Raw genomic sequence first — 22,030 nt, 5'->3', positions numbered from 1 at the left:
ATTTCCAGTTTAGGTGTAATGTTATCCACACACACTGAGAATTGGACAAAGCTGCTCCAAGAGTGTTTTTCATGTGATCAGTCACCCAATCAGTCTGTCTTGGATTCAGCCCAATAGCCCCAGAAGTGAAAGAGCATTGTGGGACCAACTGCCCTGAGCAGGCAGAAACACAATTAAAATTACAGTGTGTCATCATTAAACACATCAACATTAACCCTTTTTTAAAAATTACTCTGTCCATGCATGAATTACAATAATGTGTAGATATTGCAGAGGAAAAAATATTGGAATAGAATAGAAAGCTAAGAGAAGCATCCATATAAGTGATGGACAGAAAGACAAACATCACACAAGGAAGGTGGACAATGGAGTAAGTGTCTCTTTGGTGGCAAGCACATTGTAATGCAAGCATCAGGTAATGAATCTATGTCACCTAGGTACTGGGGCAGTTAATACAGAGCAGTCTTAACTCAGCCCTTACTTCCCCCATCATCTTCTACAATTGCCTTCTACAAGAAAGCTTTTCTCCATAATTGTGAAAAGATATTTCAATCTGATTTCATTTCCGATATGATTTTACAGTAGGTCAGGACAATAGTTTTAATGATTTAAAAAGGTGCTTCTGAAACATGTAACACATCTCCACCTGGTCACTTTAATCCATGTTTGACTTGAGTATATGTTAATTAAAATTGTTTATTGTATATCACAAAAATTCAGATTCTAGGAACATTAGATTGGGTTATTAAAACAAAATAGCTTTTACAGGAACCTGAAGTGAAAGGGCGTGTCTTACTGGACAACCTCCTGTAAAGGCCACATTCCCCACAGTGCCCTGAAAACATTTTATTGCAGATAAAGGGGAGCTGTGCTTATTACTCATGTGTAGGTGAAGCACAGATGGATTTAATCTTTTGCATTAATTCTTGGGATGTACATCTGTGTAACAAAATGAAAAAAAAGGATTCAAACACTTATTTCATGGAGGGTATAACCCCTCCTAAAACATCAAATAATCAGATTCCGTTATAAATAATGGGAACTGCCTTGTGTATGGTCAATCCAATTTGGGGTAGAATTTTCTGTTTGACATGCACGCACATCCACGCATAAAACGAAGCACGGTGACGACGGGAGAGCATCCTGACGTCACCATGCGCCATCGCAATATTTCGCTTGGCGTGCGCGCAATAAAGTCTGACGCGCACCCGCCATTAATTAACGACCACTTAAGGCCCTTTAGTCTTCAATCGACGCCGATTTTTCAGCACCCGTGCAATCTTCAGGTAGGTGCACGGCACAACGGGCAGGTGGGTTGGAGACGTTTGTATTAACCTCATCCATGGGCAGGATAATAGGGCTCAGTGGGGTCGCGAATCTGCTCTGAAAAGTGTTTATTGTTGAAAGTTTTTCAAACTTGCCTGTGTGATCTGCAGTACTTCAGAACACATCCCAGCAGCTTTTTCTGGACTCTTAACCATCAGGTCAGCCCTCTGCAGTGAGGAATCTTTTCTGGGCCTGCGGGTTTCAGGAAGCCTTCCCTTAGCCTGGGAATGGGAGCTGAACTGTCCACTGGAGGCAGCTCCTCTGAGGAGGAAGGGAGGGCTAGAAGGGGGAGGAGGCCAGGAGTGCGCATTCAGCCTCCAGGGGAGCCACCTTTGGGAGTACAGGCACAGGTACAAGGGGCACTGGGCCAAAAGGTAGTCCAAGGCGGAAGGGGCTGCAGAAGACCCCACTATCCTGCTGCCAGGCAGCGAAGCTGAGGTGCAGTGCCAAAGGAGGCTCTGTCTCTCAAGGGAGACAGTCAACTATATCAGTCAGATGATTGGGCCTGAGATATCCCCTAACTGTGTGGGTGGACATCCCATGCCAGTGGCTCTGAAGTTCACAGCTGCCCTCGACTTTTATGCCTCTGGCTCCTTCCAGGGGTCAGTGGGTGATCTCTGCGTTGTGAGAGCCATCGGTCTTCTCAAGATGCACTTCCAGTGCCTGGACCGTTCAGGGGGCACACTCCAGTACCCCCCATATCGTGTCTCGGTGATAGCGGTTGCATGCTGCGCTCTCCACAATCTGGCGCTGGAAAGGGGGGGACACAGTGGATGCTGAAGACGTTGATGCAGTGGCTGCGGCTGCACATGATGATTCTGAGGATGAGCATGCACAGGGAGATGCTGAGGGGGTAGACACTGACCCGGGACTACTCCAGGGAGGCAGGGACACCCGGGATGCTTTAATCCAACAAACCTTCAGCTAGCACAACACAGATGGATCTCCAGGACAAGCCTGGGCTGCCACCTCGATACGTGACACCTAAGTGCAAAATCTGCCAGGTCAGCAGCATGACCTAAGGGCCTTGTAAATAAAGCTGAATGTCCAACAAATCACTCGTTACACTTTTGTCAACCATTTACATGCAGAAGAAACGAGGCACCCTCAGCAGTGGTCACACATCTGCATTTAATGTGTGAAGCAAAGAACTTATCACAAAGGGAAAACAATAGCGTTAACAATCAAAAGGAAATCATAAGGACCTCATCTCGGGCCAACACAAAAACACTAGTGAAAAACCCCTGGTGTGCCTAAGATGCCTTACGCTTTCATTTATGGGTGCTACGTCTTGGTGTTGCCCCATCGCTGGAAGTGGCATCTGAGCCAGCCTGCTGACTCTGCTGTCCTGTTGGCCTTGGTGATCTTGGTGGTCGTCCTCTGGCCTGTGGAGCCTGTGCTGGCCCCGCCTGGGAGGGAGCTGTCAGTTCAACAGCTGGCATCTCCCCAGTCGTCGCAGCCTCACTGGATGCTACGGTCACTGGGAGAGGGGCGGAGGAGCAGCCGATGTGAGGTCACTTCGGACCTCCCTGTTCACCATGGATGGATGGGCACCGAGCTGGCAAACTTGATGCCCACACCATCTCCCACACTGGCAGTGACCAGCTGAGGTCATTGCCGAAGCGAGGGCTTGCTGGTCAGAGCACATCCCCAGGAAGCCCTGGCAGGTCTCCTGGAGTAGGTTCTCCATGAGAGTGCCACTTTCTCCATGGAGGAAACATGGCGCTCGGACATGTGGTTCCTTGCTTTGGCAAGCGTCCACATGGACTCCTCCATCGTGGAGACCAAGCCAAGCATAGCCTCATTTATCTCCCCGAGATGCTCCTGTACACCTGGCCGCATTTCCTGCACCTGCTGCATTGCAGACAACTCCAGAGGCTGAGCCTCCAACTTCTAGCACCCTGGGCACTCCCTGTCTCTGCCAGATCCTCCAGCGACTGTGAAGTGCCCTCACCACTGTGCCCTGGGACACTAGCCGTTGTTCTAATTCCCACCAAGGTGCTAGTATCTGTGCTTGTGCCTGCCTTGCAGAAATGGTGTGACGCTGGTGAGACTTCAGGCCCCTCAGGTGTGAGAGGGGGCATCTGCTGCTCCTCTCCTGGCCATGCTCTGATGATGCTGAAAAGAAGAACAAGGACAGTGGATCAGTTAGCATGCAGACAATTACAAAATTCATCCCTTTCCCCCCAGCTCATTATGTGCTCAACCTTCCATAACCAATGGCCCAGCAATGCTGCAACAACAACTAATTTAACAATCATCAGTGCTATGGCTGTTGGGAGGACAATGCGGACCTCACTGTTTGGCTTAAATACCTGGCCGTGGCACCCCAGCCTCACCGACACCAGTAGATCTGAGTGCATGGTGCCTCTCCAGTTAAAGGGCCTCCTGCTTGAAGCGGGTTAGTATGGAGAGCTGTGCCTGGCCGCCTCCAGACCTCACACGCTTGGCCGCGTTATGAGCATTCTTCTCCTGAAAAAGAGAGAAGAGCATTGATTAGGGAAAATTGCACATGGACTCTGTTCGTACGCGGCCCACCCCAACCAGAGTGGGACATATCAGGCCTCCAATGCCTCCTCACCCTGCTGCTGCTGAACACTCAGACAAAGATGCTAGGCCTGTTCTCCACTCCCCCAACGTCCCCTTGGACACAAGCTGCCTACATCACATTACGAATCACACGGTACAGCAAGGGTGCGCAAGCATGAGCAGCATAGAGGGCAGCAGATGGTTCGTTGCCATGCCACCTTGAAGTTCCCCTTCCACCATCTCATCACCCTGACTAGGACATGTCCTGGAGTTCTAAGTCTGCGCCTAGATGCAGCTCCTCCAGGTTGCCCCTAAACCAGTCATGTGGGACTCAGATCAACACATGCTGCGGAGGATAACTCATCTCCTCATGACCCACTCAGGCTGACCTCAGCATGGGCACTATCTGCTTTCCCACCCAGCAAAGGGAAAATGCCATCAATGATTCAATGCAGTCATGACACTTAGACTTGGAGGGGTGGGGGGGCCACAAGGCTACCTGCTGGGTTAAATGCCCAATACCAATATGGTACTCACCCTGCCAGAGCGCAACAAGTCATTGAAGTGCTTACGGCACTGGATCCAGGTGTGCTGCACCGCGTTGCGGGAGCTCACCACCTCCGCCACCTTCTCCCAGGCATGTTTTGTCATGTGGGGGTGGGCCTCCTCCCATCCTCGGGGACCAACACCTCCTGCCGTGCTGCCAGCTACTCTAGGAGGCGGTCATCACAAAAGCGAGGGGCGCACTGGCCTACCCTCCAGCCCGGCCTGCTCACCCGAACCCCTCTCATGTGGCCTAGCCCCGACCATTGTGAGCATCTGCCAGGCCTTCTTTTAAACAGACCGCCGGGTTGCCATCGGACCTGGTGGTCTGTGCACGCCCGCCACTGCCCGCAATCCTCAGGAGTCGGGAAATGCGCTGGATGGGCCTTAATTGGCCCGCCTGCGTAAAATGGCAGCACGGAGCCGATCGTGGGCAGCGCCTGCCCAGGCCCAGTCCTGCTCCGCACCCTCCCCTCCACCCCGCCAAACAGAAAATTCTGCCGTTGGTGTTTTTCAAAATAATTTTGTTTCTACACAAGTGATGAAATCACTGGGCACACTGTGCCCTTTGCTGGGAGATAATTAATGTTGAACCTTGGATTAAAATGCATATGATAGAACAGTTCTGCAAGAGATTCAGCTTTTTTTTTCGCTTTTTGGACTCAGTTTCCTCTTTATTTGAACTGCTGCGGAGATGATCTGCATTCAATATTCAAATCAGCGGCAATATATGAAACAAACCAAAAGCATGTTAATATCAGAAGTTTAATTTTTAAACTGATGATGAAATTCTATCTTTATGGTACCATAAACTAAAACAGACTGGGACATCTAAAAAGCTGTATGTAAATTGGAAATAATATTACTATGGATCATGCTAAAAGTATCAGAAAAACCAAATATATTTGTTATTGGAAAACACTATTCAAGCTAAATATATTTAACTGTTCCAATTGAGCCTGCACACATTGTAAAATTTCATGTACTCTTTCAATTAGTCAGTACCTGTCATCCTCTGGAGAGGCATGCTGGATGTGAATCCTGGGACTAGTAGGCCGTTTCCTATCTAGGGAGTGAAACCATCTGTCCCACCAATGAAACAGGAAGATACATAGACAAGTTAAGTAGAGACTGGGAGCCAGGAGCTGCTAGAATTGGCTTAGCGGTAGATGGCTGACTCGGAGTGTACCCCAGGTGTCTAAACACAAGTAACAGGGAGACTAACTTGATCCAGATCTTAGAATGACAACGCTGCACATGTGACAATGATCCAGAGTTGGAGAATGGTGATGGCAAATCCACTTGCACTATTGAACATTTGTAATATAATATCCTGAACATGTTTTGTTCAAATCTATATTGTTTTAGGGTCAAAGGTCAAAGTTTCAGTACACAGTGGGGGAAAAGCTGGTGAGCTGCACATGTCTGAAGATGTTTGTCCAGTATACCTGTGTTATCTCCTCCACATGTAAGATATGGTTTGCCTGATCTATCTCTGTGTTACCCACTGCACATGCACAATGTTGCTTGTCTGATGTATGGTGAGGCCACCTATTAAACTCCTTCTGTGGACCTGTCTCTTCACAGACCAAGGATGAAACATGAGAGTCTTCTGCTCTATTGAACACAGAATCATGCAAATTCGGGCAGTTTACCAGTGAGCGATTAAAGAGACCTGTATACTATTTTTAAAGTGTTTTATTGTGCTACCAGTGGTAGAATTAACCTTCCATGCCTGCCCAGTGACACAGGTCACAACTGCAAACTTCCAATCTTTTTAATCAATTTGCCAGCACATGCTCAGGATTAATCTCATTTCAGAATAATGATCTGTGGAATTGCCATTGCTGTCGCCATTGCGAGTCAGCTATGTGTGATGCTGGTGAAAACAATGGTGACGGAACAGGAATGAAGTGAGTTTGAAATGTGGTATGGAAACTATTGAAATCCTTCTGAATATAAACACTTAATGTGTAAATGGGGTAAAAAAAGCAATTGACGGCTAAAACTTTTCTTTAGCAGTGGCGTGCAAGTTGTGCTCACAGAACTGGTTCCACTTGGTGCGCATATATATTTATATATATACATATTATATCTATATATATATATATATGATATATATATATATTTCTACCAACTATGCAGATTAATTAGCTAGGGTTATAAATTTACAGGACATGCAGAATCTCTGCAAAGCTATGGTTTCCCACTAAGAATGCCAGAAATGATGGTGGCATAGTGGTAATGTCACTGGCCTAGTAATCCCAAGGCCCAGGCTAATCCCAAGGCCCTGGCTAATCCCGAGGCCCAGGCTAGGCCAGAGGCCCAGGCTAATGCCCTGGGAACATGGGTTCAAATCCCAACACAGCAGCTGGTGGGATTTAAATTCAGTTAATAGATCTGGAATATAAAAATAGTCAATAACATTGATTATTGTAAAAACCCATCTGGTCCACTGATGGCCTGTAGGGAAGGAAATCTGCCATGTTCACCTGGTCTGGCCTACATGTGACTCCAGACCCACAGCAATGTGGATGACTCATAACTGCCCTTTGAAATGGTCTAGCAAGTCACTCAGTTCAAGGGCAACAAATACTTGCCAGTGATGCACACATTTCATAAAAGAATTACAAGAAATCAGAGCTAAATGAATTATTGGAATGCTGTTTTTAAAATAAAGTCTGCACATTTCTCTCCCTTCATGCTCTTTCATTGTGTTCAGCGGTGGATGTGTGGTGGAGTGGGAGCGGGAATTGGGAATTCCAGCCCTGTCTTCTTGTGACCTGTTATGAGGCAAACAGAAGCTGCAACTGCCTCTGGCTCCATCCAGTACTGCCAGAAGGCACTCTTTCACTTGGAAACTTGGAATTTCCTCCCTTACCAGGACTTTTATCATCTCACCCTCTCAGATCTCGAGGAAATTCAGGGCCATTGATTCCTTGCTGGGGTCAATCATTGTTCATTACCTCACACAAATCATGATCCATCATGATATCTTGATATGGATGTGAGCAGCTATTCTAACACATCGGCGTCACAGTCAAACCTGATCCCGTTTCTCCCTGCAATTCACACGCACGCACACACACTCACACACACACACACGTGTACACACACCAAGCAGGCCACCTGAGAGAGATCAGGAATAGGTCTCTTGCTGATCTCCTATCTCGCTCTCAGGAATCCTAAACCCCGCTGAAGATTTTTACTGCTAACCCAATAACAAATCAGCATCATCAGCACAGGCTGGAGATGACTCACCTATGCTTCCAGCTTCACGTGATTCAGCTATTCACTGCCTTAATCAGCTTAGCCATAAGAGAAGCTGAATTTGCTTTAAGGTGTCTATAAATTGTACCACTGCTTGGAATTTGGATTCCAATATTGTGATCCTAGTTAAGGTTCTGACGTTTCAGGAAGGGACAGCACAATGAACTACTGGTATCCTAAAGCTTTTTGTTCTGAAGTTTGACCAAGGATGCCAATGATGAGGGATGAAGCACTTTTTATCTCCGTCACCCAGTGTCAACATTCAGCCCAGTTAGATACAGAGTAAGGGTCCCACCACTCTGCTCAACCGCAGAAGCCTCCTAGCAGTTCTTTAGTTATGGTGTGTAGCTCCAGAGGGAAGACAGTGGCATAATCGTAATGTCATTGGATTAGTAATCCAGAGGCCCAAACTGGCAACAAGGGTTCAAATCCCACTACAGCAACTTTTTCCATCGCCAGATTCTGTTTTACTTTTTTTCAAATGCAAATATAATTGTTATTCCTTCAAATAAACTATGCCTAATCTATGTTGTGTAGGCACCTGTTTGTCTGTATTGAAAGAATGTAAGTGTGATTGTTGGGTGAGTAAGTCAGTGGGAATTTGGTCTTGTGTTCAATGGTTACTGAGCAAGAATATAAGGATTAAAGGAGACTATGGGTTATGCAATAGAAAAGGTCGCGGAAAACTTGGTTCTACCGGTAACCAATCTGAGCAAGTCAAGGTCCTGGGTCAAGCTGGCAGCAAAAATTGGCCCAAAAATACTGGCTGGCCAAAAGTGACAGATGCCAGGGAATGCAGTCAAGTAACACGGAAAACATTCAGAAGGGAACTATTAGCTTGACATTGTTATTGTTTAACATTGAGTTGTTCTTGTCAGTAGATAGATTGCATCTAAACAGATCACCATCACATGTTACAAAACCACTCTCTAGCTGGGGCATTGTTCCAGTTGGCTGTTTACCGCTGAGCGATACAAGAAAACATCAAGGTCCTGTCAACCTTACAAAGCATAATAATAGTGATCAAGTTAAAACAGCTGAGAGTGAGGGAGGAGGAAGCTGCCATGGTGCCTGTACCTTGTTCAGTGCTCAGAAAGTGCTGGATGGCTTCCATGCATTTCACCTGTTCAGATTAAAGCCAAATGTTGCCTTTCAAAGGGAATCACACATTGCTTAAATGCTCATTGCTTCTGAATTGCTCTGTTCAAGGATCAAGCAAAGCCAACGTAGAATAAAAACTCCACAGAACATGGAGGAAGAGAAGCCTTTACTATGATGACAGATTGCAATTAATGCATTCATGGGAACTTACGTTTTCAGTGCAAATCTTGCTTATCTTTTGGTGACATTATTCTCCTGTACAAGGAGATTAGAGTTTGATGCTTTTGGAAGATATCACTGTACTTACATGTCACAAAGTAAATACCGATTTGAATTTATTTTTGATAATTACTTCCCCTTGTATCTTGAGGTTGCTGGGCACAGGATATTGCTCTTCCAGTGCCTCATCCTATGGCAATAAGTGTCAGCTGTCTATTTAACAACGGAAAGGTATCATGGTGGAGTCTGATGCTGCTCAGTACAATAGGTAGGACCTTTTTGATTCTTCCCCTAACCCTTTCATAATGTCCTTTAGGAAAGGAAATCTGCCGTCCTTACCTGATCTGGCCTACATGTGACTCCAGACCCACAGCAATGTGGTTGACTCTTAAATGCCCTCTGAACAAGGGCAATTAGGGATGGACAATAAATGCTGGCCTAGCCAGCAACGCCCATATCCCACGGACAAATTAAAAGAAAGTCAACTGCAGCCCTCTAAGTCTGCCCTGAGCCAGATCCACCACAAGGGATTATCCTGCTATGTAGGGTTATTATATCATTGATTATTTAACTTGTTACCTATCTGGTATTAATTTGGATTTGGCATCATGATGCATGATACAGATTTAAGATATATGTATGTACCACCATACATGAATCTGGAAGATTAAACCTGACCTATGATTTGAAAATTACATGCAGTACTGTCAAAATTGAGAAAGGTTGAACAAGGGATACCTCCCTCTGATTCGTTCTGTTCACAGCAGCAGTTCCTGGGAATGTTTAATGATCCAATGATTTTTGTTCCCTAATCCCTGGGAATGTTCCATGTAAAATAAGTTTGGGCAGCCTGATTAAAATAATCAATGATGAAGAGATGCTAATCACCATTAATGACATTCCACTGAATTTTAATCATAGTGATGCTCAGCTGGTAATGCTCTTTTAACATTTTCATTCACTTTACTGAAATGTGCATACGCTTGGGGGTCGAGTGGCTTTTGTACCATTTTAAAAATTCCAAATTAGTGGATACAGGCTGAAGAGAATCACTGTTTGCACTCCTGCTGACATGTGCAGCCACTCTATCCTTTGTTTGAGTACAGATAGTGAAATCAGTCTCTTAGTACAGTGCGAATAACGATCAATGCTAATAGCCCCACACCCATGTCTTCAAACTGTGCTGTACAATACCACGCCATGTTCCATACCTTGAGCACAAATATGCTGACTTTTGAGACTGAAATATCAGCCACTTGAAGCAATCTGAGGTAGTAACATAATATTATTGGACATTGCTTGAGAATTTCTGGGAGGAGGTAGACTACCAAAGTTTGAGAAATTTCAAATTAAACTAATCTGGATCCACTGGGCTTGTTTCCAAGTTTGATCTAGGTGTTGGGGGTAAAAATACTTAAACCGTTGTGATTGGCAAGATGATGGGTGATAAGAGCTGGAAAATGTTGTGTGTTTTGGGAACTGAGTTGACATTAGGATATGGTGACTCGATGCACAGTGAAGACTTGTGATCACCCCAACTTCAGAACACCAATCCTGAGAGCAGCACTGTAATATCTGCCCTTACGTGCATTGTGTTGGAATACAAGCCTACTCTGACCTCTGGAGCTGAACTTTCACTTTGGGGTGGGAGGCGGGGGTTGAAGAGGTGGGGCAGAAATAGAAGCTGAGACTCTTTCTGGAACTCAAACTCTCCTCCAGTCACTGATCTGGAATTTTGACTGGAGTGTCGACTTAACTGTCATGGAGACAGGTTCCCTGTCCATTTAAGGGTGTTGGGTAGGCTCTGGAAGCTGGAGGGTCAATCAGAGACCTCCCTCAAGGAAAAATCAGTTGGAGCCAGTCACGAATACCAGCTGGTCCCACTGGAAATAACAGGTCACAACTGGCTTGGTTGATAATTGGTAATTGAATGCAGCTGAGATAACTGAAGGTTATAACTGGGAACCAGTTGGCATCCCCACTCGCCCAGCTGGCTTTGGTAGGGGCATTGGAATCTTAGTGGAACCAGTTGACTGGTTTACTAGTTAAACTGAATACAACTGGAATAACTGGCATCTACAGCGGAAAACCAATTGTGATTCCACTTTCCCAGCTCACTTCAACTGTAACTATTTGAAATTTACAGGAACCGGCTGCCTTCTGCTGGAATAAGCTGCAGCACAGGGTTAGATACAGGATAAAGCTCCTTCTATACTGTCCCCGTCAAACACTCCCAAACCAGCTACAGCGCAGTATTAGATCCGAATAAAACTCCCTCTACACTGTCCTTCAGCTTGAGAGGAGCAGCTGGCAGCAAGTAACTGACAGGGTGCTTCAGTGTGAGAGTGCCCGCTCAGCAACTTTTTAAAAGCATTTAATTAAAAAAAAACTGCCAGGCCACCACTCTGGAATACTTGGGGGTGGAACTCCTGAAAAGGGAGGCTCTTGGCTACACCCCTACCCAGGCAGGCAAAGAGGACCTGTAGGCCTGCCAGGAACAATGCCCCTCCCCACACCAGCCCACTGCTGAGCACCCACACCCAAGCAGCTGAACTGCCCCTTGCTGCATTGGCAAACTGGAGGCCAATTGGAAACCCCAGTTGGCCTCCTTAACTTACTGCCCACCCTGTAGGAGGCAGGAAATCGACATGCCTACTAGTGCCCGTATTTTCAGGCCCTCTCTGTCTCCATTCCTAATCTTGTTGGGGCCCAAAAATCTTGACCCTGGAATCAGGCTGCCCAAACTTATTTTACAGGGATTAGGGAACAAAGATCATTGGATCATTAAACATTCCCAGGGATCAGGAAACAGAGATCACTGGATCATTAAAAATTCCCAGGGATCAGGAATCAGAGACCACTGGATCATTAAACATTCCCAGGGATTGGGGAACGGAGACCACTGGATCATTAAACAAAGCTGGAATCAAACTCACACCACACAAGGTGAAAGGTCAATGTGCAAAAGTCAATCCCCAAAGAGAATCAACTGAAAAAACTCCTCAATACACAAACATTCCCTCAAATAAACGTGACATGCAAAACAAAGTGAATTTTGTGTTTCATCTTCAGCATTAGGGGGGATTCTTGACAAGTGATTTTATTCGTGATCCTCTTTGTGTTTCAAAATACTGGATGGTTGTTAAGGTGATCACTGCAGTGTTTAAATATTGGAAGTATTCACAAAATTGCAGTGTTTCCACCAATCAGCAGAAAGACAGAAATGTTCAAATGATTCTTCTAGATAATTGAGTATTAAGGGTACTTCTGACCTAACCCATTCAGTAAGATTACCAATCCTTCAGGATTCATGTCCAGCCCCAGCAATTAAAGATTAATCTCTTAAACAACATCATCTTTTTTGGCAGTAGCATTTTATGAACATTGTTATTTCTATAAAAATGTTGCAGATGGGACATTCCTGGATCATCCTACTGGCTAAGGAAGTGTGTGCTTGCTTTCTAATTGGCTTGTGCAGGTGGAAAACCATGAGAATAGACATATTAAGCAACCAATGGCAGGAATGTGGGGGGCAAGACAGTGGGAGATCATGTGATAAAACCTCCTGGATTACATCCAACAAGAAATAGTGATCCTACCCACAATTGGGAAACAGCCAGTTGCATCATCAAACTTTTAGGCTATTTCTGCAGGGTTTGTGCCTGTCACTGGGCCCCAGTCATGGTACTAAACACTCCCTGGTGTGACAACTAAATGGCCATTCTGAATTTGCGAGGCTACACAATCACCATGAGTGGTTGTGAGATATTGAACTTCTGCACATTCTGCACACTCCCATTCTGTCTTCACCCGATCCCCAGGCACACAAACACTCTCCAGCAGGGGTGAACAGATAATAATCAGGAGCCGGAAACCTGACTATTTCCCTGTGTTGCCTCAGCTGAGGTCAGCTAAGTACAGACCGAGAATGGAGCTGGGACTTTGTCTAGTTCAGTAACACAGTGGATAGTTAACTCAACGAGCCTAAGAACATCTTTTTAAAACATATCTCAGAAAGCTGGTTAAATATGTTGGGGCAGTAACAGGAAGGATTTACTTTCCCTTTTAAGAGAACTATCAGGATAATAAGATGATAGAAAATGATTAAAAATAAGTTTCAATTTCCAATTCCTATTTTGATTTTTAAACTCCAGTCATTGAGATATGATAAACAGTAGCACTGTCAACATATGAAAGGCTCTCCAAAGGAACAATCACAGAACCGGAAGAAGGAAGGGTGAGCAAGGAAAGTCAAACTACTGGAATGACAAGCATTCAATACAAACAAACGGCAAGAGGTTAAATGGTTCAGGCCTGAGGCCTAAGCAAAAGGGCAGAAAACATTGCAAACACTGTTATTGTGTGAACATGACACAAATCCAAGAATCCTACAGGGTCATATCGAAAGAAACATGGAATCATCAGCACAGGTGACAACGATAATAAAGGGTTGGATATACCTGTCTCGTTCTGGTGACTGTAAACTAGTATCTGGTCTCAAACAGTTGGTGCTAGCACTCCTAGCCCTGTCAAGAGAGTGCTGTATTTCACTAATGCCAGTACATGGTATCCAATGGTGGAAGAGAAAGAGGACAGAAAAGGAAAACAAAGAAGGAATATAATGTTAGATTGTAAATCATAAAGGCAATGCACTCTTAAAAACATGAATCAGAAAACAGTTAATGATTTCAACCATTCAAAAATGCTGGAAAGTTGGCTGGATGAATGTTAAAACAATTCAACCAAAAAAAAGCCATGATACAGTTAAATATTAAATATTTTACAATTATTTACTAATGTTATACACAGCAGGATAAACGCTTTCATTAGCACAGATCAATATAACAAGCAGGAGATGGTCTGTGTTTGGTGGAGTGTGAAAGTGTTGGCATGGTTACATGGTTAACGATCGACATGCTGATGATTTGTGTGTGTGACTGCGCAAGCTGCAGGAGCAAATCATCAAAGTTTGATTTGGGTGATTTTAATGTTGAAAAATGTCAGTCTTTGTTCAACCCCTATTTCAAGACATGCTGAGTATCAGGCTGCTGACCTTCTTGGGAGTTACAGAAACACAGGGTCTGCTGAGAGGGCAGAACCAATTCAGCCAGGCATTTGGAAAGTTAAATATAGTTTGTACAATTTGTTCATCAACATATCAATTGAACAGATTACTGCAAAATATCAAGCATCAGGATTTAAACATCAACAACATCTTTATGCTCTATATATTAAAAACATTACAGGATTCACACATCTTGCTTTTCTTTAGAGTATCAATTTTGTCATGTATGGGTACTGGACCTGCATTTTACATTTATCCTTCATAGAACTATTGTTTGCATAATTTCTCTCAAGGCAAATCTCCCAGGCACAGTGGTTAATGTGTTCCCATTTGAGCATCATTAACGCACTTACTTTAAAACAGGCCATCAACTTCACTATAATACAGCTGACAAAGGGTTAACGAACAGTGTCCTAAGATGAGCACACAATCTGAAGCCTATTCTTTCAACAACAACAGCTTATTTATATAACACCTTAAACATAATGAAATGTCCCAAGGCACTTCACAGGAACATTATAAAACAAAGTATGACAGTGAGTCACACAAGGAGATAGGGCAGGTGACCAAAAGCTTGGTCAAATGAGTTTAATGAGTGTCTTAATGGAGGAAAGTGAGGTAGAGAGGCAGAGAGGTGTAGGGAGGGAATTCCAGGGCTTGGGGACAACACGGACAACATTAAAATCGGGGAGGCTCAAGGGACCAGAATTAGAGGAGCACAGATATCTCGGAGGATTGTGGGGCTGGAGGAGATTACAGAGATGGAGAGGGACAAGGCCATGGAGGGATTTGAAAACAAAGATTTTAAAATCAAGACGTTGCTTGACCAGGAGCTAATGTAGGTCAGTGAGCACAGGAGTGAGAGGTGAATGGGACTTGCTGTGAGTTAAGACACGGGCAATAGAGTTTTGGATGACCTCAAGATGACAGAGAGTAGAATGTGGGAGAGCAGCCAGGAGTGCGTTGGAATAGTCAAGTCTAGAGATAACAAAGTCATGGATGAAGGTTTCAGCAGCAGATAAGCTGAGACAGGGCGAGGTCGGGAGATGTTACAGAGCTGGAAACAGATGGTCGGAAACTAACCCTAGGAACAAATGTGACAACAAGGTTGCAGACAGAATGGCTTAATCTCAGTCTGTTGCCAGGGAGAGGAATGGAATCGATAGCTATGCAATGCAGTTTGTGGTGTGGACAGAAAATTGTGCCTTCAGTCTTCCCAATATATATTTGGAATAAATTTCTGCTCACCCAGATCTGTGGATTAACAAATGAATTGATTATTCATTGAAAGGCCAACACCCTTTTCTAATGAAACACTGCAATGACAGTTGAATAACACAACAAAATGGCTAATAGCAAAATGAAGAAAATAGCAAGTGCTAGTTCTGAAACTGACAGTCGAATATTTCTTCAGACTGTCCCATAACAAAGTTGTAATCTCGTGATTGTGAGTTTCAAAGGAAACACATACTTTATAAATGACCCTGACCGCGCACACTCTGACCCTGACCACGCCCCCTCCGACCCTGACCGCGCCCCCTCTGACCCTGACCGCGCCCCTCTGGCCCTGACCGTGCCCCATCCGACCCTGACCGCGACTCCTCCGACCCTGACCGCGCCCCCTCTGACCCTGACCACGCCCCCTCTGACCCTGACCACGCCCCCTCTGACCCTGACCATGCCCCCTCCAGCCCTGACCGAGCCCTATCTGACCCAGACGGCAGCAACACTGACCTGGACGGCGCCCGCTCCAGCTCTCACCGCATTCCCTCTGAAGCTGAAGACAACACCTCTGACCCTGACCGCACCCGCTCCAGCCCTCGCAGCGACCGCTCCCACTCTGACGGCGAAGCCTCTGACCCTGACTCTATTCCATCCATTCCTGACTGCACACACTCCACAACTGGCTGCGCCTCACATCGCTAACTGCAAACCAGTTTCCAATTCTGACTGTATTCTCTCCATCGCTCACTGTGCAGCGACAGCAATCTGACTGTATTCTCTCCACCACTCACTGTGCAGTGGCAGCACTTTGACTGTATTCTCTCCATCGCTCACTGTGCAGCGACAGCAATCTGACTGTATTCTCTCCATCACTCAATGTGCAGAGGCAGCGCTCCGACTGTATTCTCTCTGTCACAAACTGTGCAGCAGCAGCGCTCTAACTGTATTCTCTCCATCACCAACTGTGCAGTGGCAGCACTCTGACTGTATTCTCCACATCACTCACTGAGCAGCGGCGCGCTGACTGTATTCTCTCTGTCACTCACTATGAGGTGCCAGCACTCTGACTGTATTCTCTCTGTCACAAACTGTGCAGCAGCAGCGCTCTAACTGTATTCTCTCCATCACCAACTGTGCAGTGGCAGCACTCTGACTGTATTCTCCACATCACTCACTGAGCAGCGGCGCGCTGACTGTATTCTCTCTGTCACTCACTATGAGGTGCCAGCACTCTGACTGTATTCTCTCCGTCACTCACTATTAAGTGGCAGCGCTCTGACTGTATTCGCTCCGTCACTCACTATGAGGTGGCAGCACTCTGACTGTATTCTCTCTGTCACTCACAGTGCAGTGGCAGCACTCTTACTGTATTCTCTCCATCGCTCACTGTGCAGTGGCAGCACTCTGACGGTATTCTCTCCAACACTCACTGTGCAGCAAAAGCACTCTGACGGTATTCTCTCCATTACTCACTGTGCAGCAAAAGCACTCTGACGGTATTCTCTCCAACACTCACTGTGCAGCGTCATTACTCTGACTGTATTCTCTCCGTCACTCAATGTGCTGTGGCAGCCCTCTGACTGTATTCTCAACATCACTCACTGTGCAACAGCAGCACTCTGACTGCATTCTCAACAACACTCACTGTGCAGCGGCGCGCTGACTGTATTCTCTCCATCACTCACTATGAGGTGGCGACACTCTGACTGTATTCTCTCTGTCACTCACTGTGCAGTGTCAGCGCTCTGATTGTATTCTCTCCAACACTCACTGTGCAGGGGCAGCATTCTGACTGTATTCTCTCTGGCACTCAATGTACAGCGGCAGAACTCTGACTGTATTCTCTCCATCGCTCACTATGAGGTGGCAGCACTCTGACTGTATTCTCTCCATCGCTCACTATGAGGTGGCAGCACTCTGACTGTATTCTCTCCATCGCTCACTATGAGGTGGCAGCACTCTGACTGTATTCTCTCCATCGCTCACTATGAGGTGGCTGCACTCTGAATGTATTCTCTCCATCGCTCACTGTGCAGTGCAGGACTCTGACTGTATTCTCTCCATCACTGACTATGAGGTGGCAGCACTCTGACTGTATTCTCCCTGTCACTGACTGTGCAGTGGCAGCACTCTGACTGTATTCTCCCTGTCACTGACTGTGCAGCGGCAGCACTCTGACTGAATTTTTTGCATCACTCACAGTGAGGTGGCAGCACTCTGACTGTATTCTGTCCGTTATTCACTGTGCAGCGGCAGCACTCTGACGGTGTTCACTGCATCACTCACTATGTGGTGGCAGCACTCTGACTGTATTCTCTCCATCACTCACTATGTGGTGGCAGCACTCTGACTGTATTCTCTCCGTCACTCACTATGTGGTGGCAGCACTCTGACTGTATTCTCTCCATCACTCACTATGTGGTGGCAGCACTCTGACTGTATTCTCTCCATCACTCACTATGTGGTGGCAGCACTCTGACTGTATTCACTCCATCACTCACTATGAGGTGGCAGCACTCTGACTGTATTCTCTCCATCACTCCCTATGAGATGGCAGCACTCTGACTGTATTCTCTCCATCACTCACTATGTGGTGGCAACACTCTGACTGTATTCCCTCCTTCACTCACTATGAGGTGGCAGCACTCTGACTGTATTCTCTCCATCGCTCACTATGTGGTGGCAGCACTCTGACTGTATTCTCTCCGTCACTCACTATGAGGTGGCAGCACTCTGACTGTATTCTCTCCATCGCTCACTATGTGGTGGCAGCACTCTGACTGTATTCTCTCCATCACTCACTATGAGGTGGCAGCACTCTGACTGTATTCTCTCCTTCACTCACTATGAGGTGGCAGCACTCTGACTGTATTCTCTCCATTACTCACTATGAGGTGGCAGCGCTATGACTGTATTCTCTCCATCACTCACGATGAGGCGGCAGCACTCTGACTGTATTCTCTCCATTACTCACTATGAGGTGGCAGCACTCTGACTGTATTCTCTCCATTACTCACTATGAGGTGGCAGCGCTATGACTGTATTCTCCCCTTCACTCACTATGAGATGGCAGCACTCTGACTGTATTCTGTCCTTCACTCACTATGAGGTGGCAGCACTCTGACTGTATTCTCTCCGTCACTCACTATGAGGTGGCAGCACTCTGACGGTATTCACTCCATCACTCACTATGAGGTGGCAGCACTCTGACGGTATTCACTCCATCACTCACTATGAGGTGGCAGCACTCTGACTGTATTCTCTCCTTCATTCACTATGAGGTGGCAGCACTCTGACTGTATTCTCTCCTTCATTCACTATGAGGTGGCAGCACTCTGACTGTATTCTCTCCTTCATTCACTATGAGGTGGCAGCACTCTGACTGTATTCTCTCCTTCATTCACTATGAGGTGGCAGCACTTTGACTGTATTCTCTCCTTCATTCACTATGAGGTGGCAGCACTCTGACTGTATTCTCTCCGTCACTCACTATGAGGTGGCAGCACTCTGACGGTATTCACTCCATCACTCACTATGTGGTGGCAGCACTCTGACGGTATTCACTCCATCACTCACTATGAGGTGGCAGCACTCTGACTGTATTCTCTCCTTCACTCACTATGAGGTGGCAGCACTCTGACTGTATTCTCTCCATTACTCACTATGAGGTGGCAGCACTCTGACTGTATTCTCTCCATCACTCACGACGAGGTGGCAGCACTCTGACTGTATTCTCTCCATTACTCACTATGAGGTGGCAGCACTCTGACTGTATTCTCTCCATCACTCACGACGAGGTGGCAGCACTCTGACTGTATTCTCTCCTTCACTCAATATGAGATGGCAGCCCTCTGACTGTATTCTCTCCATTACTCACTATGAGGTGGCAGCGCTATGACTGTATTCTCTCCATCACTCCCTATGAGATGGCAGCACTCTGACTGTATTCTCTCCATCACTCCCTATGAGATGGCAGCCCTCTGACTGTATTCTCTCCATTACTCACTATGAGGTGGCAGCGCTATGACTGTATTCTCTCCATCACTCACTATGAGATGGCAGCACTCTGACTGTATTCTGTCCTTCACTCACTATGAGGTGGCAGCACTCTGACTGTATTCTCTCCATCACTGACTATGAGGTGGGAGCACTCTGACTGTATGCTCTCCATCACTCACTATGAGGTGGCAGCACTCTGACTGTATTCTCTCCATTACTCACTATGAGATGGCAGCGCTCTGACTGTATTCTCTCCATCGCTCACTATGAGATGGCAGCACTCTGACTGTATTCTCTCCATCACTCACTATGAGTTGGCAGCACTCTGACTGTATTCTCTCCATCGCTCACTATGAGGTGGCAGCACTCTGACTGTATTCTCTCCATTACTCACTATGAGATGGCAGCGCTATGACTGTATTCTCTCCATCACTCACGATGAGGTGGCAGCACTCTGACTGTATTCTGTCCTTCACTCACTATGAGGTGGCAGCACTCTGACTGTATTTTGTCCTTCACTCACTATGAGGTGGCAGCACTCTGACTGCATTCTCTCCTTCACTCACTATGAGGTGCCAGCGCTATGACTGAATTCTCTCCTTCACTCACTATGAGATGGCAGCACTCTGACTGTACTCTCTCCTTCACTCACTGTGAGGTGGCAGCATTCGGACTGTATTCTCTCCTTCACTCACTATGAGATGGCAGCACTCTGACTGTATTCTCTCCTTCACTCACTATGTGGTGGCAGCACTCTGACTGTATTCTCTCCATTACTCACTATGAGGTGGCAGCGCTCTGACTGTATTCTCCCCTTCACTCACTATGAGATGGCAGCACTCTGACTGTATTCTCTCCTTCACTCACTATGAGGTGGCAGCACTCTGACTGTATTCTCTCCTTCATTCACCTTGAGATGGCAGCACTCTGACTGTATTCTCTCCTTCACTCACTATGTGGTGGCAGCACTCTGACTGTATTCACTCCATTACTCACCATGAGGTGGCAGCGCTCTGACTGTATTCTCCCCTTCACTCACTATGAGATGGCAGCACTCTGACTGTATTCTCTCCTTCACTCACTATGTGGTGGCAGCACTCTGACTGTATTCGCTCTGTCACTCACTATGAGGTGGCAGCACTCTGACTGTATTCTCTCCATCACTCACTATGAGGTGGCAGCACTCTGACTGTATTCTCCCTGTCACTGACTGTGCAGTGGCAGCACTCTGACTGTATTCTCCCTGTCACTCACTGTGCAGCGGCAGCACTCTGACTGAATTTTTTGCATCACTCACTGTGAGGTGGCAGCACTCTGACTGTATTCTGTCCGTTATTCATTGTGCAGCGGCAGCACTCTGACGGTATTCACTCCATCACTCACTGTGAGGTGGCAGCACTCTGATTGTATTCTGTCCGTTATTCAATGTGCAGCGGCAGCACTCTGACTGTATTCGCTCCATCACTCCCTATGAGGTGGCAGCACTCTGACGGTATTCACTCCAACACTCACTATGAGGTGGCAGCACTCCGACTGTATTCTCTCCATCACTCACTATGAGGTGGCAGCACTCTGACTGTATTCTCTCCTTCACTCACTATGAGGTGGCAGCACTCTGACTGTATTCTCTCCATCACTCCCTATGAGATGGCAGCCCTCTGACTGTATTCTCACCATTACTCACTATGAGGTGGCAGCGCTATGACTGTATTCTCTCCATCACTCACTATGAGGTGGCAGCACTCTGACTGTATTCTCTCCTTCACTCACTATGAGATGGAAGCACTCTGACTGTATTCGCTCTGTCACTCACTATGAGGTGGCAGCACTCTGACTGTATTCTCTCCATCACTCACTGTGAGGTGGCAGCACTCTGACTGTATTCTCCCTGTCACTGACTGTGCAGTGGCAGCACTCTGACTGTATTCTCCCTGTCACTCACTGTGCAGGGGCAGCACTCTGACTGAATTTTTTGCATCACTCACTGTGAGGTGGCAGCACTCTGACTGTATTCTGTCCGTTATTCACTGTGCAGCGGCAGCACTCTGACGGTATTCACTCCATCACTCACTGTGAGGTGGCAGCACTCTGATTGTATTCTGTCCGTTATTCAATGTGCAGCGGCAGCACTCTGACTGTATTCTCTCCATCACTCACTATGAGGTGGCAGCACTCTGACGGTATTCACTCCAACACTCACTATGAGGTGGCAGCACTCCGACTGTATTCTCTCCATCACTCACTATGAGGTGGCAGCACTCTGACTGTATTCTCTCCTTCACTCCCTATGAGGTGGCAGCACTCTGACTGTATTCTCTCCATCACTCCCGATGAGATGGCAGCCCTCTGACTGTATTCTCACCATTACTCACTATGAGGTGGCAGCGCTATGACTGTATTCTCTCCATCACTCACTATGAGGTGGCAGCACTCTGACTGTATTCTCTCCTTCACACACTGTGAGGTGACAGCATTCTGACTGTATTCTCTCCTTCACTCACTATGAGATGGCAGCACTCTGACTGTATTCTCTCCTTTACTCACTATGTGGTGGCAGCACTCTGACTGTATTCTCTCCATTACTCACTATGAGGTGGCAGAGCTCTGACTGTATTCTCCCCTTCACTCAGTATGAGATGGCAGCACTCTGACTGTATTCTCTCCTTCACTCACTATGAGGTGGCAGCACTCTGACTGTATTCTCTCCTTCACTCACCTTGAGATGGCAGCACTCTGACTGTATTCTCTCCTTCA

The 22,030-nt window shown here is 46.4% G+C and overlaps 1 protein-coding gene across 1 annotated transcript in view; it reads right to left on the bottom strand.

Annotated features, from left to right (window-relative positions):
* LOC144680645 (regulating synaptic membrane exocytosis protein 1-like) overlaps nt 1–22,030 on the bottom strand; it is a 704,348-nt gene that overhangs the window by 303,125 nt on the left and 379,193 nt on the right. The window contains exons 16-17 of the mRNA XM_078541863.1: nt 13,449–13,538; nt 6,125–6,133 (exon numbers count right to left, since the gene is read on the bottom strand). Coding sequence (XP_078397989.1) covers nt 6,125–6,133; nt 13,449–13,538 — 99 coding nt within the window. The remainder of the gene's footprint in view (nt 1–6,124; nt 6,134–13,448; nt 13,539–22,030) is intronic.

The sequence above is a fragment of the Cetorhinus maximus genome, chromosome 5 (assembly GCF_964194155.1).
Source record: "Cetorhinus maximus chromosome 5, sCetMax3.hap1.1, whole genome shotgun sequence".
NCBI lineage: Eukaryota > Metazoa > Chordata > Chondrichthyes > Lamniformes > Cetorhinidae > Cetorhinus > Cetorhinus maximus.
Note: the sequence above shows the minus strand (reverse complement) of the source record. Positions and strands in the feature narration are given on the sequence as shown.